The sequence below is a fragment of the Phalacrocorax aristotelis genome, chromosome 12 (genome assembly GCF_949628215.1).
Source record: "Phalacrocorax aristotelis chromosome 12, bGulAri2.1, whole genome shotgun sequence".
NCBI classification, from domain to species: Eukaryota; Metazoa; Chordata; class Aves; order Suliformes; family Phalacrocoracidae; genus Phalacrocorax; species Phalacrocorax aristotelis.
Window position 1 is genome coordinate 2,234,372 of NC_134287.1, and position 22,057 is coordinate 2,256,428.

Genomic DNA, 22,057 nt, shown 5'->3' on the forward strand with positions numbered 1-22,057 from the left:
GAGTAGTTCGTTCAAGTATTGCAAACTGTATAGCCCTGGTGCTAAGGGGAAGGCTTCTTCCTCTACCAGGGCTACACATTTGCAGTATTTCAAAGAATCATAGAATGTGCCGAGCTGGAAGGGACCTGCAAGGATCATCAAGTCCAACTCCTGACCATTTGCACCGACTAGATCAAAGCTAAGCAAAACGGGACTGTACCTGACTCCTTTGCTATCAAATTACTGCCTTTAGCATTTGGAAAGCATGTCTGTCCCTGGCATGTACAGCCCCTGCAGAAAAGGGACCATTTTTCCCTGGCTACAAGGATGAAAATACACAACACCTATTTTTTTCCCTACTAACAGAGGACCTGAGCATATGGGTCTTCTACAAGATGGGAAACTGAACAAGGAAGAAAATGGTCATCTAGGCCTCTTTTATAAGGCCAGGGATGCCAGATGCCAGCCACCCTCCAGAGAAACTCTGCTTTACAGGTAACCCTCCCAACCACCACTCCTTTTCCACAGGAGCACTCTTTCATCTTCAGCTGACGAACAAGAAAGCTGAATGATTGTTCAAAGTTCCTCTCTTTTAAAACCTAGATGGTTCAAACTAAGCATGCAAATTTTGTTGTGACAACCATGTCTCTAATGGGTTTCTCAGGGCAAGTGCTAAATATTCCTTCCAGGCTTGAAATTCCTTTTGAAGTACCGCCCATAACTACCTGCCAGATCTGGTGTGGCCCAAAACCACACCTATTTCTTCAGTGCCTTTCAGAATCAAACCTTCCCGTACATAATTGGCTTAATTATGTCCACCGCATGAGGTCATTTTGCAGATACCTCATTGGAGTTATTCATGCATGTTCAGTTTGCTCAAGGACTGATATCATAAATTCCCTCTCTATATAAGTTCTCTGAAAAGATGAGCTGCTTACAGGTTGTGTCCTTACTGGAAGCCTCATAATTCTGCAAGAATGGTGAGTCCTTACGTCTTACACTGTAAAACACTCTGGTATTTTGCTATAGATTTTAAAGGAGGTTCTGTCAGATTTATCTCCAGTACTCAGAGATCTAAGCTACTTGGAAAAAGTAGAAATTCTGTGTTTTGAGAGCTAAAGCCAGACAGATAGGCACAGGTAGGTAAGAACCACAGGTAAAAGGTATCAGCATGTATATGGCAGAGGTCTAATAGGGCTCCAGGTAAGTCTTTTCATTATAACCTGTTTTCACTTACCTGTAATGTTTGGAGGTAATCTCTCTTCTGGCAGAAAGCAGCTCTGTTGTGTCTCAACCTAGAACCGGCCTTCATTTTTATGAAAAGTCTGGATAACATCTGAACATTGAGTTAAACTCAAAAATATAATCTTGGTTTTTACTCATTTGCAGCTCTGTTGCAGTTCTGTGGGTTTTAACCTCTCTTGCAAAATTAAATGCTAGTTTTTCCTCCTCCCATTTCTCAAGTATAACTTTATTTGGTAAGTCACCAGTTCTACCCTGTCCAAATAACCCACGTTAAATACAATGTATGTATGTGTGTATATCGTTGTTTATTCCTGATCTACCTTTCCTCTCTTACCAAGATTTTAAATTCATCACAGCTAATCCCACCCTAGAGCTCTTGCACTTATTTCCTTCACATGTCTAATGAAAGCCCTTCAAACATTTCAAACCAATATTGAAGGATAAGGCACTTGCTGAGGAACTTAAGCTGAACTTTCAGAAAAAGCTGCCGACAAAGGTCATAAATTGTAGAGTCATCTAGGTTGGAAGGGGCACCTGCTGCTCGAAGCAGGGTGGAATCTTGAGGGTTCAACTTCAACTAGAGTTCTTCAGCTTGTCCCTAATCCTTTAATATTAGGGCGAAACATCCAGTGGGTTCTTCAGACTCTGGTGAAGACGTTTTTAGAACTGTGAATGAGATTAGTGGCAGAGACAGTCAGTGACTAATCCTACAGAGAAAATAATGACAAGATAAATGGGGAGGGGAAAGAAGTAGAACACACTCCTTTCACAAACAGTATCTAGGTCTATCAGTCCCATGTGCTTGCTTGATTTTAACAGCTTGGAAAGACAGAATTCCCCCACCCCAAATGGTGCTCTGCCTCTGCTCCTTCTAAATGGCTCAGTATGCTTGACGGTGTGTTAAATTGTCTAAACTGCAAAAGGCAATGGATTTTGATTTGAAACCACAATGTATTTTGTTATTTCTAGTGGTAGTATTTATCATCAAGACATCTTAATAGTTACTTAAGTATTCATATTAATTCTGCTTTCTTGTTCAGAAAACCATCTTGGCCTGCCTCCTTGTTCTTGCCATTAGTGTGACACTGTCCCATGCTCAATGCTTCTTTCAGCCAATGAAGCCCGATGGAGGTAGCACAGGTAAGAATTCAGCTGTCCTCAACTTGACAGCCATCACCACAAGCACTGCCTGATTTGATGTGTCTGTTTGGTGCAATTTATCCCAATTTAGAAATAAGTAGAAACAGTGAGGAGAAACCACTAGGAAATGGGGGGCAAATGCAGTATGGAGAGCGGGTAATTTTATAATACGTTATAAAAAAAGAAGAGTTTATCTGAGGAGCATCAAACAGGACAAGTCACAAATTAATTTTCTCCAGACAAATAGCATGGTCTTACTTTATAAATCTACATGAAGTAATAATTCGTATTTTCCCTATGGCAGCATATTTAGAAATACAGAGAAGTGAGGAGAAGGACCTTTCTCTACGTATATATGCGTGGTCAGTATAAAGCAGGAAACTGATCAGCAAGTGTTCAGCACACTGGCCAGTTTACTCATTAATATCTTCCCTATCCTAAGGAAAATTCTTAAGAACAGAATGGCTGCATCCCTTGAGTCTGGGGCTACTCTTCCTGAACACAGCTAGTCTATCAGTCTGCAGGCAAGTGGAGCCACAGGAAAATAAGTGCTCAAAAGAAACATGCAATTATTTGGACACAGGAAGGTGCTGATATGTGCCAGTATGAAAAATAAACCGAGTGCCCCAAAAGTTTTTTCTGGGGAAGCTAGTGCTCCTACTAGAAAAATGAGTTAGCATTGCCAAAGAAACAGAACATATTTATAGGCAAAGACACAACCTTGAAGCCCCAAATCCTCCACTCTGTCTTGTCCTGTCCTCATAAAATCCTACTTTTTGGATGACTCATTTTGGAGGCCTATTCATAGAATCATAGGATAGTTTGGGTTGGAAGGACCTTTAGAGCCCATCCAGTCCAACCCTGCAGCGAGCAGGGACATCTTCAACCAGATCAGGTCGCTCAGAGCCCCGTCCAGCCTGGCCTGGAATGTTTCCAGGGATGGGGCATCCACAGCCTCTCAGGGCAACCTGTGCCGGTGCTTCACTGTCCTCAGTGTAAAAAATTTCTTCCTTTTATCTAGTCTGAATCTACCCTCTTTTACTTTAAAACCATTACCCCTGGTCCTATTGCTACAGGCCCTGCTAAAATGTTTGTCCCCTTCTTTCCCATAAGCTCCCTTTAAGTACTGGATGGCTGCAATAAGGTCTCCCTGGAACCTTCTCCCCTCCAGGCTGAACAACCCCAACTCTCTCAGCCTTTCTTCATAGCAGAGGCGTTCCGTCCCTCAGGTCATCCTTCTGGCCTCCTCTGGACCCGCTCCAACAGATATTTCTTGTGCTGAGGCCTCAGAGCTGAGCACAGCGCTCCAGGTGGGGTCTCACCAGAGCAGAGGGGCAGAACCCCCTCCCTCGCCCCGCTGCCCCCGATGCGGCCCAGGGGACAGGTGGCTTCTGGGCTGTGAGCGCACATTGCTGGGCCACGTCCAGCTTTTCACCCCCCGGCACCCGCACGTCCTTCTCTGCAGGGCTGCTCTCAATCCCTTCCTCCCCCAGCCTGTGCTGGTACCGGGGGTTGCCCCGACCCAGGGGCAGGCCCTTGCACTTGGCCTTGTTGAACCTCATGATGTTCACATGGGCCCACTTTCTGAGCTTGTCGAGGCCCCTCTGGATGGCATCCCATCCCTCAGGCATGTCAAACACACTACTCAGCTTGGTATCATCTCTAATTCCACGACTGTTTGACAGGAACTTTTTATCAAATATGTGCTTTCTTACTGCAGCTAAGGACTGGGAAAAGTTTTCCAGGCAGATTTAATCTTGTTCTAACACCAACTATTGTTGACTCCTCATTTAATGAGGGGGGAAAATAAAAAGCTTTCCTTAGTTCTGACCAGGTCTGTTCCTAGTTGTCTCTCTGCTGCATACTTCAATTCCTGTACTTAAAAATTGGCTACTCCAGTAAACCCGATGCTGCCAAGAACCACAGGAAACAGAGGGACCCAGGGTACCCTTATTCACGCATTAGAATAGTAGCAGCCCTGCTGTCTTGGGACCCTCAGTGTTTGCCAGATAGGAATGTCAATGTAAAAAGCCAACAAAGATCCCACCTGTTTTGTACAAGCAATAGCGTTGTAAATGCAGTAGGTGTGACACTGAAGGCTGCTTGCACACTACATTTCAGGCTGCCGTGACTCAGATGGAGTGCTGCGTAAGTTTGGTTCCAGCTGGAGGAACGCAGACTGCTATGATTGCTCCTGTTCCAGAGACGGAATCGACTGCTGCGCCAGGTTAGTTCAGAGCAGCTCTGAGGGTTTCCCCCCACTGCCAGGATACAGCACAAAGCACCTCCGTTCACACACGGGCCCCTGAGAAAAAACCATGACCCTTCTCTCACTCACTTCATAACACCAAGTTATGCATTAATGCAACAGCATCATCATCGAGCATGCAAGAAGTTCCTCTGACAAATGCAGCTTATGTTTAAAAAAATGATTCTTGATTTTAAAAAAATGACTTAATTCTTCTTGGAGCTACAATCTCAGGCATGATACTGATTCAAGAGAGAACACACAGTTACTTAAGAATTTTCTACTGCTCGTAATCCATATCTTCCCAAAGACACACATAGCCCTCCTTACTATGAGAAGCAGCTGAAGATACACTGGTCTGCCTCTATCTTCTACTATAGCGACGCCAAACCACTCATGCAATTCCTGTTCCATATTGTGGCTGAAAAGAAAAACCAATGATATTTGAGTAGCAAATAAACACAAACATCCCTTGGGTCAGATCATTAAACAACTCTCCCCTAATCCTGCCTAGGCAGCAGGTTAAGTAACTTTAGAGCTGGGAGCTTTGTATGAGCTCCCTTTTCTGCTCCCGAACACCTCCTCAGCATAGCCTCTTCATATTGAAAGTGTAGATACCATCTGAAATGGGAGCTGTTTACTTCTTGGTCTCATCACCTTGTTGTCTTTTCCCAATGATAGCTTTGGAACACCAGTTGGCTTCGATGAAAAGAAGTGTGAAAAGATTTTCAACAAGGAGACCTGCACTTATAAAGTAGTGGAGAAAGATGATCCCTCCAAAGAATGCCCATTCAATGCGGTGGTGGCCTAACAGAGGATTATGGATTTGGATGATGGGTTTTTTGTTTGTGTTAAGGGTTCTCTCATAAATTCAAAAACACTGAAAAAATGGAGCCATTAAGTGAAATCTACTCATAAAACCTAACACACAATAAAACTGAATATCTACTCAAAAAAGACTCCCTTGGTTTCTCCGCCTTCTGCTTCCCCATGAAGAAGGATCTGACTCGTTCCTTCCTTGACAGCAGAAATTAAAGCTAACGTTTTTAAGCATCCTCAGTAGCTGCTAATTTTAATTCTCCAGTCATGCTTCAGTGCCAGGGAGTATATTCTGTTATCTATGCACAGCTGTACCTTAAAGCTAAAATAACATCAGTTGAAACATCAGGAATTCATGTGACTTGTTTTCTTATTTGGGGATGGAAACCTAAAGAATCAACATTCCAAAAAAACATGGGAAGGAAATGAAAAGCCACTTAAAAATCTTTCTGAACACTCTTTTCTAGAGCAATGTCTTACATTATGATCTTGTATCCTGTAATGTTCCCTGGAGTCTGCCCAACCTGTGTACTGCAAGAACCACCAGCTACTCAGTCTAACACAGCACTATACTTCCATTGTACCCACAGGACAGCAGACCCAGTCCTCAACATGGGGTTTGGGTAAAAGAAAGGGTCCTTGGTTCCAATTAACCCTTTAAGAAATTCAAGTTATTAAATTAGCCAATGGACAGGATTGTGGCTGGATGGAGAGACTGATCTGGACTGGGCTCAAACAGGGAAGCAGCTCAGTAAATCCACACACAATAACTGAGAGGGATACATGTGCTGGTATAAGCTCTCCCTCGGGGCACTGCTTCGTAATCTTTATGGGTATATTTTCTCAGTTGCCTCTCTCCACAAGTGACTACGAGCACCCTATGTCCCCGTAACAAAAAGAGCATGTCAGAACTTCCATAGTTCCTCGTTTCAAATTATGGAATGAGCACACACCTGGTCAGCAGGGCCCAGTCTTTGTCTGCAGGGGCAAGGCAAACCTCAGCCTCTGCCAGCCTTGACCACATGTGCTCTGGTAAGCAACACAGGACCCTAGGAATTACATCCCAGTGATTTATTCCACCTTTGCTTCCCTTTCCCCTTCCCCAGGAAGGCAACCCTGTTGGTTACACGTGGCTTCTTGGAAGAGGGCCCACAGTAACGTGCTTTATAGAAGAGTTTGCAAGCCAAAGCTACTAATGTCACTGTGCAAATAGACTAAAGGTGTCACAAAGCCCATAGGACACTTACATCAAGAGGAGTAACAACTACATCTACTGGGAAAAAGGTAAGAGGGTTCTGCATGATTTGAGCTGCATCTGTCCCGCTTTCTCCTTTCTAGGCTACCAAAAAAGGTGTGCAATACTGGTTGACGTCTTGTGCTCCACATCAGACGAGACACAAGTGTCACCAGGCCGCCCAGGAGCACACACAAGACTGGCTTGTAACTGAACCAATGTTTTGGTGAAGCCCAGGAAGATGCTGTATGTAGAAGTTCAGAGCTTGAACACCCAGAATAACTTAGTTTGAGAACAAAGAATACCTCTTCCTTTATTGTCTTTAGACAGAGGGATTTTGATCATGTAATTACCAGACCTAGTTTGACAATTTGGCTGCTACAACACCCCTTTGTTTTGTAGTTTACCTCCAAACTCACTTGAAACTGACTGCTGAAATAAGCTTTTTTCTAACACCTATCCTTATCTGGAAGGTACTGGGACCTGCTTGTGGCGTATTTAAGCAGTTATTCAATTATAGTGCATTGTGGAACAAGCTTTGTAACCAACTATTTAGGCACCTGTCTTGTTCAGATGTCCCTTAGTGATAAGGAACGATTTCACAGAACCAGTCAAAAACAAGACCCAGACTTCATAATTATATTCAGGAAGACTACAAGATAGAGAATACAAAGACTAAGAATATGACAGTAACCAAAACCCAATGTGCTCTGATGGTGTTTCTGAAGGCAGTGGTATAAACTTCCTCAGTATTTGCAGAGATGTTCTGAATTCAGTACGGAGGCGCCTGCTTCTAAACCCCGGAATTATTCCTTTTCTGCAGTACCATAGCCTAAACTGAAAATGTGATGACACTGGAATTGTGACCTGCATTTGACTGAAGCTGAGCTTTGCATTTATGGTCTCTGTATACATGAGGCCAAGTTCTGTGCAGTCTTTCAAAAGAGCATGCCATTTTTTTTCCTTCCTGCCACCTTCCTCCCCTCCTCAGTTAATTCCTTTTTTTGCATCACTAAAGTCTGCTAGTTTCTTTTTCCCCAGTTGTTCTGAGGGCACCAGTCTTTTCTATTCTGCTGCAGATCACAATCTGATCTCTGAAACAGAATAAAATCCACTGAAATCCATTGACTCTGAGCTCCTCACTGTGTATTAAGTCTGCCAGTTTGAGTACTCTCAGACAGAGTAGAAGCAGATGAGGCATCCCATAATGCAATGTCTGAAAATTGTCCAAAGGCTGGGAATGTCATAATTCCTGAGTCATTTCACATGGACTCTACCCAAGCATCAATGCCATGAGAGGAAGTTTAAAATCCAAGCCGTTATTCTATCTCGTATCTCACAGGTACCATCCCTGTACAGACAGGATTCAGGTTCTCAGACACGAATCTTGCTGTTTACAGCAGGTAGAACATTCAGATTCACAGCCTGTCCCAATGTCCAACAGAGAAGAGCAAAAAAGTTTGCCTGCCAAGGGCAGATGGGCATTTGTGGGGCCATCCTGATTTGCTGTGGTGGAATGGAGTGTGGACAGATCGTTCTGGAGCTTGTGTAATAGTCTTCAGCCTTTTTTTACACATCATGAAGGAGAGTTTTTCTGTGTTATTGCCATCCCGACAGCAGATGCAATTTGAGCCCCACGCACCAGAAGCAGCCCCTCTTACTAGGTTCGTTCCTGCAGTAATAATCTGCCTTCACATCAGGCTCCTTAATTGCCTTAACCCAGCGCATGTGCAGGCTGTTAGCGTTCTCCTTGCCTCTAGCTACCTCCTTCCTTATTCCAGCAGCAACATCTTGTTTTCCAATGTTCTGGTCAACTCATTGTTCTGGATGACCAGCCCCAAACTCTTCTGCCAAGGATGCTGAAGTTGGATGAGAACCATTTTGGAACCGCACATAAAAACCACAATTCACCTACCACAAAGCACATGCGTTCCTTGGGAAAACCAGCTGACAGCAGGACTGCAAACAGAAATGCCAGCGTGCCTCTCGCGTTTCTGCTTCCCACTCTCACCTGCTTGGAAAGCTCAAGACTTACTATTCACAAAACAATCTATCCACATTCAGTGACATGGCTTGGGAGACACTGTCCCCATTAGCAGCTAGGCCATGAGCATTTTTACCTCTCTTTGCATGCCTATGCTAAGCCAAAGCATATTTGAAGGAATTTTCTAATGACACCATGCCTAGCACAGACTCCAGCACCTCAGGGTTGAGGCTAGAGGGCTTGGAAATACTTTCTGAGAAACTACTGCACCATGGCGCATGGGAATTGTAGGGTTGCTATTTCTGTCTTCCACCGAAGGAGGTGACACAGGAAGGGTAGCAGGATGGACAGAGACTTCTTACCAGGGCCTGTAGTGGTAGGACAAGGGTTAAAGGTTTAAAACTAGAAGAGGGTATGTTCAGATTAGAGACAAGGAAGGAATTCTTTAGTATGAGTGTGGTAAGACACTGGAACATGTTGCCCAGAGAAGCTACGGATGCCCCATTCCTGGAAGTGTTCAAGCTCAGGTTGGACGGGGCTTTGAGCAACCTGATCTAGTGGAAGATGTACCTGCCCATGGCAGGGGGAGCAGAACTCAATGATCTTTAAAGGTCCCTTCCAACTCAAATTATTCTATGGACGTGTCTCTGTCTGCAAGAGATGTCCAGGTTCAGTTGTAAGGCATGTCCAAGGAGAACACCAAGTCTTAAGCAAGCTGTGACCAAAGATTTACTTTCCTTTTTAAGGCTGAGTAGACCTATGCACCCAAATTCCAGAAAAGCCAGCCTTACCAGTAGTCCTTCACGATCCAGACCCATTTAACCACATTTTAAATCCAAGCAAGCACCTTTCCCCACCATCTGTCAAGTCTTGTTATGGTAAGAGAATCTACCCTGTCTGTGATGCAGAAGTAGAAAAGATTCATTTCATCCAGTCCATTTAATCCATTAATCTAAACCAAAAATCCTCCCGGGAGCAGTCTGCACTTCCTTTGTCTGCTACAAGTTTCACCTTGGAAACAGATAATGTTATCTATCACATCTAGTTTTGGACTACCAGAAGCACAGCAAGGACTTGGCTCCCTTCTGCAGCAAGAAGCCTAGCTGTTGGAGGATGGCAAAACCTTCAAAACTGAGAAAGCAGGGGCAGAGCGTGCAAAGCTGTGCTTTGCTCTTCCCACTTTTGCCAAGTGATGTTGTGCCTTGGCATTTCGCTCCTTCAGCGCACACAGCTACAGTCCCGCACAAAGAATACATCACCCCACCCTCAGAGCCTACCGTAACATGTATCATAACACCACTAGCTCCACACAGTGGAAAGGAAACATTCACATAAGGGTTTCCTCAATTATCCTGACACGTTAAAGGTTTGACACTCTGCAGAACCCTGGGAGGCAACACAGCCCGGACAGAGTAGATGTGTGCTCTCTTCCCCCCAGCTTCCCTCTCTCCACCTGGCAGCGCAGGGCTCTCCCGCTAGCCCTGTCAGAAAGAGAGGCAGTTCCAGACAGCTGGCCCTGGTCCCTCTACTCCCAGTAGCTCTTTTCAGCGCAAGCCTTTTAAGTAATGGAAAGGTATTCTTTCCCTAAAAATGAAATCCAGTGCTTAGCCTACCAACTACCAAGTCTTTTAAACCAAACACTGGAATACACAGGTCATAAATCTGGAAATTTCCCTATCAAACAGTGTTTATCACATAAAACTTCATGGTTTAGTACCCATTCATGTTTTGTTTCCATTAATTTTTTTGCCCCAATCTTAAAAATAAAATCCAACTTAAACAATGAAAATGCATATTTCATTTACATTATGCATACTGAAGAAGTTAGAGATTTGCAGTTCACATTCTGCTTCATGCCAATTTAAAAAAACTTAGATTAAGTTCATAATAATTTTGCCCGTTCACTTTGCTCTTAGCTAACTCATCTGCTGGTATGCAGGAAAGTTTGCCTTGGTGCCTTTCGAAAGCCTGAACGTTTCTGTTCAAGTCTATTGCTGTGTGCATATTTCCCTGGGCCAAGCCGTGGTTTATGTTAGGGCAAACTGATGGGCTTTATAAAAGGTAATTACATGCAACTCCAGAACACACAAATCATATGACCAATCTAAAAATACTCAGCAAGTCCAGGTTACTTTAACACTTCTCCCCACCCCCAAAACTTCTATTTTCACATTTCATTTCTTTCAGCATGTAAGTCTCAACCGCTGACCCATGCTTTTACACTTCTCCAGGGTTCTAGTGCTTTTGCATATACTGCAAGTAGATCTCCATTGCGGAGCACTGATAAAGTGCAGTCCTTTGCCACCACGAGATTATAACCTCCTTCAAAATATCCCAGTATTTTCTCCACTGTCATTCCAGAGGTTTCTCCCATTGCTGCCCTGGCCTGCCAAAGGTGGGGCAAATCCAGAGGCAGAAACAAGCTGTTTTTGTTTAACGGCTAACTCTAATGGCTCAGAGAACGTGAAAGAATCCATTCCCTAAGCGGTATAAAAGAGTCCAGTCCACTGAATGAAGGTCACAGTAGCCAGACTGGGCTGAAATACCACCCTGGGACCAGGCAGCTTCCCTAACACGCGATACTGAGCCAAGCTGCAGTCTCATCAGAGTACAACAACTGCCCCCAAGACACTTTGCCTCCCCTTTTCACTTCCAGTTTTGCTTGATCTCTCCTAACAGTGCTATCCCTTAGTCTCCCCAGGTCCTGCACAGGGAAGAAGCTTCCCAAGCACCACAACACCTTAATTTACCAGGGTGCTCTCCTGCTCTTGCCCTGCTCCTGGACAAAGGGATGACGTCCTGTGCACCAAAGGTGATGGTCAAGCAGAGCTGAGCAGTGGTCTGGTTTGGTGTAGTATTCACTCAAAATTCTTTAGACTCCTAAAGTCATAGACTGGATTATTTAACAAAAGTTCCTTTTTTTCCAGCTCAGTTTTTCAGTCCTGTTTGCAGTATTTGAGCAGGTAAGGCTGTTGAACAGGTATATTCAAAGCAGAGTATTGTTCTCTAATATTAACAGCAGATTATACAAACGGGTTAGATAAGAGATCAGCTCGGTAACATTATTATGAATCCTGGCAGAGACATTTGTGAACGTAACACTCAGAACCTCAGCATCTGGTTTGGCTACATGCCTGGCCTCAGGTCTACTTTTTTTTAGGATGTAATTTCTGTTGAACAGCCAATATTCGTCATTAACTTCACTTTCTTCTCTCTCTTCTGAATAGGGGACATCTATCTCTTTTTCAGTAGGAAGGAGTTTGAAAGTCAGGACAACCAGAATTGTACAAGAAACTGAGAGCTGCCTGCAGCGTTCTTTGGTTGGTACTCGCTGGCAGCCAAGTTCAGAGCAGACCTAAGTTTTTCAGCAAGCCTAATGGGAGATATGAGGAGCTTGATTAAGATTGCTATAAATACAGCCCAGCTACATCAGTACAGCTTGTTTATCTACACATATGACAGTTCTGGAACTTTTTGTGTTGTTGCTGAGGTTTTTCTATTTTTCTCTCCCCTATAAATTCACTACAGTCACTAGGTGGCATCCTGGTGCTTGCACAGTGCTCCCGTGCTTGAAGACTACTAAGAAGTCGGGGCTACAGCGACCACAAAAACCTGGATCGTGATTCAGCTGGCAGCCTTGAGTTCCCTTTCTGTTTGCTCCAGTGAGGTTTAAGTGGCATTTTAGAAGTGTCTTTAGACTATCAGCACAGGGACAAACCTCCAAGGAGGGATCATGGACAGGACTGAGTAGTTTTAAGAGTGTTTTTTTGAAATTGGACACAGACTGGTCTGCCTAAATTACCCTTGATACAGGAGAATGAAAACTTAGTAACAGGACTTCAGAGTTTAATTGAGGGAATAGATGCATTAGCACCTCTGATCATTAACAGAGAAAAACAGAGCAGCTTGCCCTTTGCAGCACAACAGCTTTATTATATCAGTTTCTGGCTTTACTGCCCTTTTCCCACTGTATTTATTTTTTTCTTCCAAGAATGGAGGAGGAAGATGCCAGAAAGTAAACTCCTAACACTTCGAAGAAAAAAAAAATATCTTTGCCCAGTTGATAGATGTTTTCAACAGTCCATGCCAGTAACCATACTTCATGTCAACCCTAGAAATTCATTGTTGTGCATTGTATTAGTGCAGTGTCCCTTAACTTTGGGGGTAATAAGCTCCATTTGCTAACCTTACCTCTGCTCAGATCTTAAGGTTACAGTCTTCCTAAAGATTTTGCTACAAGCAGGACTAGAAGTTCCTTCTTCACCCCTGTTCCAAGATTTCCAGCCAAACTCCTCAGAGTTTGACACTACTGTCAGAAGTAAAGATGAAGACAGAAACCAATGTTTGTATACCAAATTAGCCTGTGCAAGACTTCTTCCCCCAAAAAAAGCCCCAGCAGTTCAGAGCTGATAAGGCCACGGGCATTGGCTGGAAGAAACACAAATGGCAGAACATGCCATCTACACTTCAGGAGGTGCACACGTAGCCGCTGCCACCCTTCTCTAGCACTAATTTGAGAGAAGGATCCCAGGGTACCATTCTGTTTGCTGCCTGGACACTACAGCACACTGACATCATGTAATTGAATTGCAATGCTTTATGGGTCAGACAGTCACATTAGGAAGGGTGTGGATGGATGGAGGATACAGACAAAACCAGCACCCCACAAAACAGGAGACACTGGTTTTAGCAAAATAGGTTGCTCACTAGAGCTGCTACCAGACTCCTGTGACTTTCTAATATCAAGTAGCTCTGCAGTGCTTGAGAAGGGGTCAATACGCAATGGTTCAAAGGTGCAATTGCCAGGTCTGATTAAAGCCAAGCCCACTGTGGCAGTAACATGAGGACAGCAGTTTGTGGCTTAAGCCACAGCCTAGCAAAATCCTATCATCATCATCCAGCAGCTGGTCATCTTTGTAGAGCCGCTGCTCCTCCAGTAGCCTCGTCAATATTCCCTCCACCAACTTTCGAACTCATGCACAGTTGTCTCCTCTTTGGCCTCAGTGAGGACTGCTGTCTTATGACAGCAAATCGTCACGTAGTCATCCATCACTGTCCTAGGGCTTCCTGCAGTCCTCTGTCACTGGGAAACAGATTTCAGTCCTCTTCATGAGAGATCTGTATTTTCAGGAACAGCAGAAGTTACGACAGAACTGTCGTCAGATGAATGGATCCAATGGGGACAAGGAGGGGGAAAACAATACCTACAGGTGGCTGCTCTGCTAGACAAAGATCCTCACACTCTACACAAGCTATTAATGACTTGTCTTCCTAGCTAGATGTCATCTAGCAGAGAGCTTTTAACACTATTAGCAAGCATTTGTGTTACTTTAGCTTCTTGCCTGAAAGGGTTTCCTCCCCAGTTTGCTTTGGGTTGCACACATCTACTCAAGATCCCAGGAGGGAGCAAGCATGCAACTCTGCACTCAGCATGGAAAGGGCGGAGCACAGGAGAAGGCAGCACACAAAGTGGTTGGGCTTTTTTGGTTTCTAGTCAGGCAAGAGCAAAGAACTTCCATGACTCCTTCACATGTTCAGTAAAGACAGGAAAGTTAATAAATACAAAAGTGTTGAGAGTTATCAAACTAATGGACAGCGTTAAGATATTTTAGCCTCCTACTCCATTTTCAGAAACTTACTTGTCAAAATAGCTCATTGCCTAGCACCAACGCTGATAGCAGAGACTCAGCTTAGGAGTAACTCTTCTCCCTCAGAGCTTGGCTAGGGTGCAAGAGACTCACACAGGAGCAGAGCGGGAGAGTAATATAGGGCTGGTAGCACTAGCTTGAAAGGAAGATCTTCAAAGCCCAGCCATTTTAGGAGTACTTTATAGTAGTGCTAGTGTAGTTGCTTGTCACATGCAGAACAAGTCACACCCAAGAGGTTAAAGGCTCACTTCAGCTCTGAAGTGCTCAAGGGAGTCAAGGATGTCTTCCCAGAGCTGCCGCTCCTGGTTCCCATGAAGTAGTTCAGGGCCAGCGTGGGGCTGGCTCCAGCTGCACCCACAGACACCGAGCCCCCTGGAAGGATAGCTGCACTTCAGGCATTTGGGCTGCTCTTGTCTTCGGGATGAGAGGGGCAAGGTCCAGAGCTTCAAAGGCAGGTACTGCTCCCCTCACCCTACAACTGGAAGCCCCTCAAGAAGTGGAGCAAGACGCTGCTCTGGATGAAGACAAGCAGTGGCAGTGGTCAGCTATCTGCAGGCCAGCACTGCTGAAAGAAGGCAGAGCTCTTGCTTGTCAGAAAGAGGGGGAAAAACAATATTTAAACTTGTTTTTCTCTGCCATCTGCACTTTGGTATCACTGGCAAATGCAAGCTTTCCATGACAAACCTAGGCTAGAGTTAATCCCTTGTATGGTCATTCAAGCTAGATTACACCAAAGATAGTAACAGATGCAATAACTCTGTTCCTCTAGTATTTTTCTCCTGTCTATCAGGCAAGCAGACACTGCTATGCCAGCCTGGCAGAGCCCAGTTCGTCCATCCCTAAGCGGTGACACAGGGGCACTGTCATCTAAGTATGGCCATTAACCATCTCTCCATGTCGTGCCAGCTCAGACATGCATGTGTGCCTGTTCCAGCTGGAGCTCCCTGTGCTTTGCAGTGTGCTCTCCTGGAAAGGGGAAGAAAGGAGCAGAGCTATGTCAGGAGCGCAGCATAGCCAACAAGAGGGAGCGTCTCTGGGCTCAGACTCAGGGTTTATGGAAGGGCTAATTCCTGCTGATGGGACCCTGGGATCTAAATTAATTTGTAGGCTGGAACCAGAACTACTCCCTCTGCAATCCTAGTACTGAAGGAAGGAATAAGCAACATTTGCCTTTCATCAAGGTAGTGGAGGTGTTACACAACATCTGTTAGGTCATTTTACTGAACAGTTTAAAGAAAGAGTCAGGCCTTCTGCATGAGCAGCAGTTAGAGAACTCAGGCTTTGCTTCAAAGGGACTGTGTTCAGAGGCACAGCCAAGCTGGACGAAGGGGAGCATACACATATGCCAAACAACATGAAGTAGTTCAAGTTTAAAATAAGCAAAACCCCACACATACAGAAGACCCAACTGCCTTCTGCCCCAGATTAGTGGGGAAAGAAAGGAAGAGTTAGAGACATGTCTTTTTAAAATTTACATTAGGGAGATGATCTGGGCAGGGTATATTTGCATAACCTAAAAGCATGAGGAGGTCAATCTCAAATCCCTCCTGCAGAGGGAAGGCAGTACCACGCACCACAGGTGATAGCCACACAGGTGCTGCTGCACCTCTGATAAGTAGTAAACTATATTCTCACTGACAAGGGCCAGGCCACACAGGTGGGTGCTTTTGGGGAAATACCAACTTTCACTAAGTCCATTTGATTTCCCAGGAGTTGCACACACATGAATGCAGCTAAAGGTCCTACCTACAGGCTCACTCCCATGAGTTCAGCTAAAACAGGAGGCAATGAGTTGTCAGATCTAGAAGAATCATCAGTTTCCCTCCTAGCTTCTCTCTCTCTCAAAAAAAAAGATTGACATGAGCCATTTTGAAGTCAGGTCAGATTTATTAATGCACTGTAATCCAATTTTGAAGCCCACTGTAGTGTTTAGTAATTAAGAAGTATATTGATGTAGTTTTGAGCCAGGAAACAAAGTGAAGCAACAGAAAACCAGCAGACCATGCTTAAAGCCACTGAAGGCTACTGACAAGATGTTTTCCATGGGAGCAAGCTTTAATCAAATTATAGAATTGATAGGCTAGCCAGAGGCTTGGTGACCTGGAGCCACCACCCAGGAACCCCTCTGGTTTGAGCAAGGGCCACAGCCCAGATCCTCCAACTCCAGGCATCTCCTCAGAAAACTCAAAATCCTCCAAACTGGCAAAAGCTTCCCAGGGCAGAATCACCTCCTTGGCTTGGCACAGAGTCACTATTTCAGCCAAGCCACTACATTATTTGACCAGTTTAGTTTGGCAACTTCTCCAACAGACGCAGGAGCTAGATAAACAGGGAAAGGCAGTGCTGGACATTCCTCTCATCACTTCACTGACCTCAAGCTGAGGAGACCTGTACATTAACTGCTGCCATACCCCCCCAGCCAGTGAAGGAAGCTGTTTTACTGAGCTCGGTATGTCTAGAGCCGTTGTGCTGACTTCCAGCACAACAGAGCCCAAGGGAGAAGGTATAGAGGGAAAGCACCAAGCTGCCGTGGTCTCCATGTCTTAGAGATCATCAACCTTCTCACCTGCCACAGCCGTCAGCTAGACAGGCAATGCTAGGACAACTTAACCTTCCCTTAACAGAGGAACCCCATGAGAACACTTGCTTAACACTGCAGCCCCAGAAGGTAACTTCATTTACAGCTGCACAACAAAGAATCCTCTCTACTCCTTTGTTACCCATTTGACCCAGAAAACCTTGTTCGTCTCAAGAGAAGAGGTCCAAGCAGGTCAGGAGGAGATGGGTTCAGCCTCTGCTCTGCTACAGGTGCCAGAGACAACTCACTCAATATTACAGGCTCTCATAAGCATTTTGTTTCTTCATTCTCAAGTCTGCAATCCAAGATGCTTTAAGCTGACTATTTTTTTTTTAAAGGAAAAAATGTACACAGCATGTTTTAATACATACCTCACGTTAAGGAGGTAGGCCTACCAAGCATTTCTGGCAGCAAGAGCCTTGCTCACACTCAACTTCAGATTCCTATTTAATATGTCTATTTTATTCATTTGTCTACCTGAGAAACAACAAGAATTATAGAAAGTTATCAATATAATTATTTCTCTCCAAGGAAGAAAGGATTATTAACTATAATTTAATTAATCATCTTAAGTAAGAGAATCATTTAGAATCCACCATGACCTTCAAATCAGAAATTCCTTATTACATTTCCTTGCAACTATATTCTTATTAGAGATATTATACACCATAACACCTACCCCTTCTCAAGCAGCACAAGATTTGTCAAGAGCTACAGCAGGAACAGACCAAAAGCACATCTGGCCTTTAGTTACACTAGAATCTAATCAAATAATTTCAATTAAAATAAAAACAAATTCATAACACGTATTTGAAGGCTTTGTAGTACAAAAGATATGTTACATTTTCACATTATTGCTTCTCATAGCTTACAAAGTCATTTTGAACAAGTTATTCCCTTCAGACAGGCATTCATTCATTCATTCAAGGATTACCAGAGGAGGAATTATTTCTTAAGGTTTTTCATTAGATACCACAACTATTTCCTGCAACAGAACCACACAGAGAGCATAACCTACCAAAACCACAAGGTTAATACAAAACTCAATAGATAAACGGCTAAATTAAAAAAAAAGCAGGCTACAACGGAAGCTCTAAACCTTCACACTAAGTCCGCACAAACGAATTAGCAAAATATACTTACATAAACGAAATCTTCTCTCACAACAAACAGCGACCCCTCCCTTCACGACTACCCCTTTACTCCAGACCCCTCAAAAGACCACGCTTGTTCTGCCACTGCCCCTTTTATCCAGACACCACTTCCAGTGCAGCTTTGCTTTCTCGATTTGTCAATCAGTGGAAGCTAACGAGTTCAGCCGTAGCAATCAAGGTGTCTAATTAAACCCAGGTGTGCTGAAAGAGCCACGCTAATGGAATTAATGCAGCTCATTATAACGGGAATCCTCTGGTAACTTTTAAACGTGTTATGCCTACACTCCAATTCAGTAAAACGTCGGATCCCCACAGCCCCTGATGCAGCGACAGGGGTCTGTGCTGGTTTTCCTGGCTGCTTTTGAGGTGCAGCCTCACCTGTGTGTTGCAAAAGGCCAATGGCAGGAAGACCAGTACACCTACGGCAATATGTGTATTGAAAGAAATGCCCTCATTTTAGTGTTGCAGAAGCAACACTGTCCGATTCCACCTGTGTTAAAGGCAGGCATCCGCATGGTGAGAGAAAACTAGAACTTTTGCTTTCTTTGCTTTTCCCAACCCTTAGCATCACTGTTGCTGATGTCAGAAAGAGCCGGGAGTGGCCATCATCCCGACTTACGTTTGCTCTGGACTGAGGCAACGCACAGCTCGTCTCATTTTGCTGCCAAAAAGGTGCTATCTGGTCATGGTGATCTGCCTCTATCCCCTAGGCCTGGCTCTGCTTCAGCAACTGAGAGATACAAAACTACAGCTAGTCCCTGCAGGCCCCTACAGACGGGCTAAATAATACGGCTCAGATAAAATAATTGAAATGATAATAAATCAGTGTGAGAACAGTGGACTCTCCACTCCACTGCACTGTATGAATGGCCTGTTCCATACCTGGGGGTGATCTCCTTGTAGTGGGTCAGCAGAACAATAGTGCCCTGCTGCCTCGCTTAGCATGTGCCTGTTCCCCACTGTTCCTTGATGGCCTGCCAGTTCTGGAGGTGTAGCTTTCTGGGGCTCCACTGACACCACTGCTGATGGGAATAACTGGTGTATCTGCTGGAGTTTTTTCAGGTTGACACCAGCACAATGGAGATCAAGATGCCAACGTATGTCAGTGCCCAAAACAAGCCTTTGCAAAACTTTTTGAGCTGCCACCTTCTGATCGATGATCGGAACAGGTTAGAGTGTCCATTGGCACCCGGGGTGCTCACATTTACATCACCTCCCTTTGCACTGACCATTGTTTCCTCACTGTATATAAATACACACTGGTCCTCGTTATGAAATGTGAGCAGCCCATGCAAGTATGGTAAGTCAGCAGCTTATAGTGTGTGTGTGTGCGTGTATGTACACTGGAAGCGTTTTTTAATCGGAGTTTATTGGGAGTAGCAGGACTCATCCTTAATTCTGTGCAAGTTCGTCTGCTAGACCTTTTGGAAAAACACCTCATTTAAAAAGAAACATTCTTGTTTCTTTTCTAGAAATTCTTGCTGGTCCTTTGCTTGATCCTTCTCTTCTCAGGGACTTTGTGTGATGCTCGCTGTTACTTCAGACCAGCCAGCAAATACGGTAAGAATGGCAAATATACAGACACACCTGAAACATTAATTCAGAGATTCAAAGCCTTATTTTCTTGGAAATGTTGGAATAGAATAGCACATTCTTTGTTGAGGAATGAGCCGAACAGCTGCATACTCAGGAATCAACCTGCCTGGAGGCATCTCTGGACACACAGAGAGAGACGCTATCCTGTTCAATAGTTATCCTGTGGGCTGATGTATAGCTGAAGTCCTTGCCTGTGTGGCAAAAAACCATGTACTTTTAAGCAGCATTGACTAGTTTGAGTGGGATACCTGACACTAAAGTCAAAGCAAAGGCAACACAACTGGTACTTAAATTCAGTTTAGCGAAGGAAGTAGAAGTCTAATAGGAATTAGGGAAAAGGGAGGAGGGAGAAATTAAAGTCTAGACCTGTATGTTGGATATGAGAAAGGGGAGAAATGTCCTACCATAGCCATAAGCTAAGGCATTTCTCAGATCCATTGCAATAGCAGAATAGTACTTCTCTGGCATGTGGTTGCTCCTACTTTATCATGCTTTATCATACACCCATGCACCCTTCAGGGGCAAAGACGTGGTATCCTTTCTGCAGAGCACTGGGTCAGACTCTTCCCTGGTGTGACCCAATGGAAACCAGTGCTTTGATCAAGAGCCCACAAACGTAAGACTGGTCTACGTCTAGTGACACATGTTCATACTGATCCAGCGACTCTCATTTTCTGGTGTGTGCATGCAGGGTGCCTTTCAAACAGAAACCTCTATGTTTTTGGCGCGGTGTGGAAGACTGCAGATTGTTACCAATGCAGGTGTAAGATGACTGCAATGATTTGCTGCAGCTTGTAAGTTCCCCCAAATTACTGTTTGCTTATTCAGGAACTGGTTGAAACATTCAGACTTAAAAAAACTCATTGAAAGCACGCGTTGGAGTTTCATACCTGCATGAGCAAAAGTCCTTTTCCCGTTTCCCAGTTAGCTCTAATCATGACCGAGCGGAAGAATCTGTCAATCACATAGACTTCTTTGGGAAGAAGCAAATGGAACACAGCCAGGGTCTTTCAAGCACACAGCTCTTCCTCATCATGTAGTCGTTCTTTTGATTCTGCCACCAGCTGGGTGTATGACTCCCTTTAACCTCAGTTTTCTTTCTCCTTCATTCAGCAGCTTGTCTCTAGATACCTAAACATGCCATAACACACATACGTGTGGGCTTCTGTAGCTCTGCACCAGACCAGTGGCCTGCCTGTAAGCATCTAATGAGGCCAGAGCTGCTCTACATCCTTCCCGTGCTGCCAAGAGCTCACCCTTTCTGCTTATCACAACAGGACACACATGCCCTGCTCTGATAATTTGCTTTCTAAATCTTGTTGTGTGTTCCTGCCTCATGGATGGCAGATGACACATCAAGGAGAGCTCTGTCTTCCCGAATATAACGGTGTGAACTGACTATATCCCCAGAAGGCTGGGAAATTTCTTCTTGATGTGAGGCAGAAGGAGTCCCATAACAGGTCTGTGAGGAAGGATACAACCCAAAGACCCCTCGGTGGGGAATATTCCTGGCTGTCCTCAGCCATAGAAGGGAGGGAGTTGGCCAAGGTTGAGAAGAGGCTCAGCTAGGAGGTATTCATGCTGGGGTGATTCAGCACTGTTTAAATGATTTTTTCATGTCAAGAATGTCTTGGTTTAAATGAGAACGATAGAATTAATCCCTGTTTTGTCTCTGTGTGGGAATTTACATCAATCCCTAATAGGATGGCCAGTGGGAACTGCATTTAAACCAGAACAAACACTGGAAAATCACTTTATCTGTTAACAACTGTGATCAGGGCTCTGTATCCCTCCTATGATAATCCATAGCACTTGTATTCATGGAATCCATGAGCCAAATCGATCCATGATGTAGCTTGCTCCAGAATGGCTGTGGCTCAGTAAGCGTCATTCTCGCAGTCCATGTCCTGGCTGCTGAATTTCTTTGCGTTTCTCAATGACAGGGTTTTAATCCCCAAGAACTATGACAGGATGAACTGCGTTGGCCTATTCCACAAGAAAAGCTGTTCCATCCGAGTGGTGAAGAAGACTAATCCTGACATAAGCTGCAAAGTCTACAATGGAATTGGTTAAGACCACATGATGTGTTTCTCCTCTTCTGCGCCTGCCCTAGACTTTGAACATGCTCTGGATCTCTCCCTTAGAGGAAAGCAGCAAAGCAGCATGGTTTCAGGAGGAATGGGTTCGCCTTGTGCCTTTCACAGCTCTAGTTGTGCCACATCTGTCTTATTTCTGACATTAGCTGGTTTGTCTTATAACAAACACATTTGTAACCAAGCTTTACCACAGATAACTTTGTGACTTTTTTCCTGTTGGGATCCAGATTTAAATAAATTTTCACATACATCAAATCACTGCTTTTCCTTCTAAACAGTCACTGATTGGTATTGTTGAAAACAGGAGAATTAATGGTGTCTGTAAATGTTTGTAAA

General features: G+C 44.3%; 2 protein-coding genes across 2 annotated transcripts; one reads left to right on the top strand and one right to left on the bottom strand.

The window, feature by feature from the left end:
- The first annotated feature begins 921 nt into the window (after positions 1-921).
- Positions 922-5,890, top strand: LOC142063501 (beta-microseminoprotein-like). The gene is made up of 4 exons (XM_075107301.1): positions 922-959; positions 2,265-2,364; positions 4,486-4,591; positions 5,294-5,890. Exons 1-4 carry the CDS (start codon positions 957-959, stop codon positions 5,421-5,423), a joined length of 339 nt encoding a protein of 112 aa, XP_074963402.1. The 5' UTR covers positions 922-956; the 3' UTR covers positions 5,424-5,890.
- Positions 5,891-13,261: 7,371 nt separating this feature from the next.
- On the bottom strand, positions 13,262-13,699 carry ELOB (elongin B). The gene is given in 3 exon segments (XM_075108107.1): positions 13,262-13,496; positions 13,498-13,621; positions 13,624-13,699. Coding segments are annotated over 3 exon segments (435 nt in total).
- Between the last annotated feature and the right edge of the window lie 8,358 nt (positions 13,700-22,057).

Excerpts from the sequence above, each read along its gene's own strand:
- LOC142063501 (XM_075107301.1), top strand. Across the intron at positions 2,365-4,485 it reads GCCCGATGGAGGTAGCACAG|GCTGCCGTGACTCAGATGGA; the intron begins GTAAGAATTCAG and ends ACTACATTTCAG. Across the intron at positions 4,592-5,293 it reads GGAATCGACTGCTGCGCCAG|CTTTGGAACACCAGTTGGCT; the intron begins GTTAGTTCAGAG and ends TCCCAATGATAG.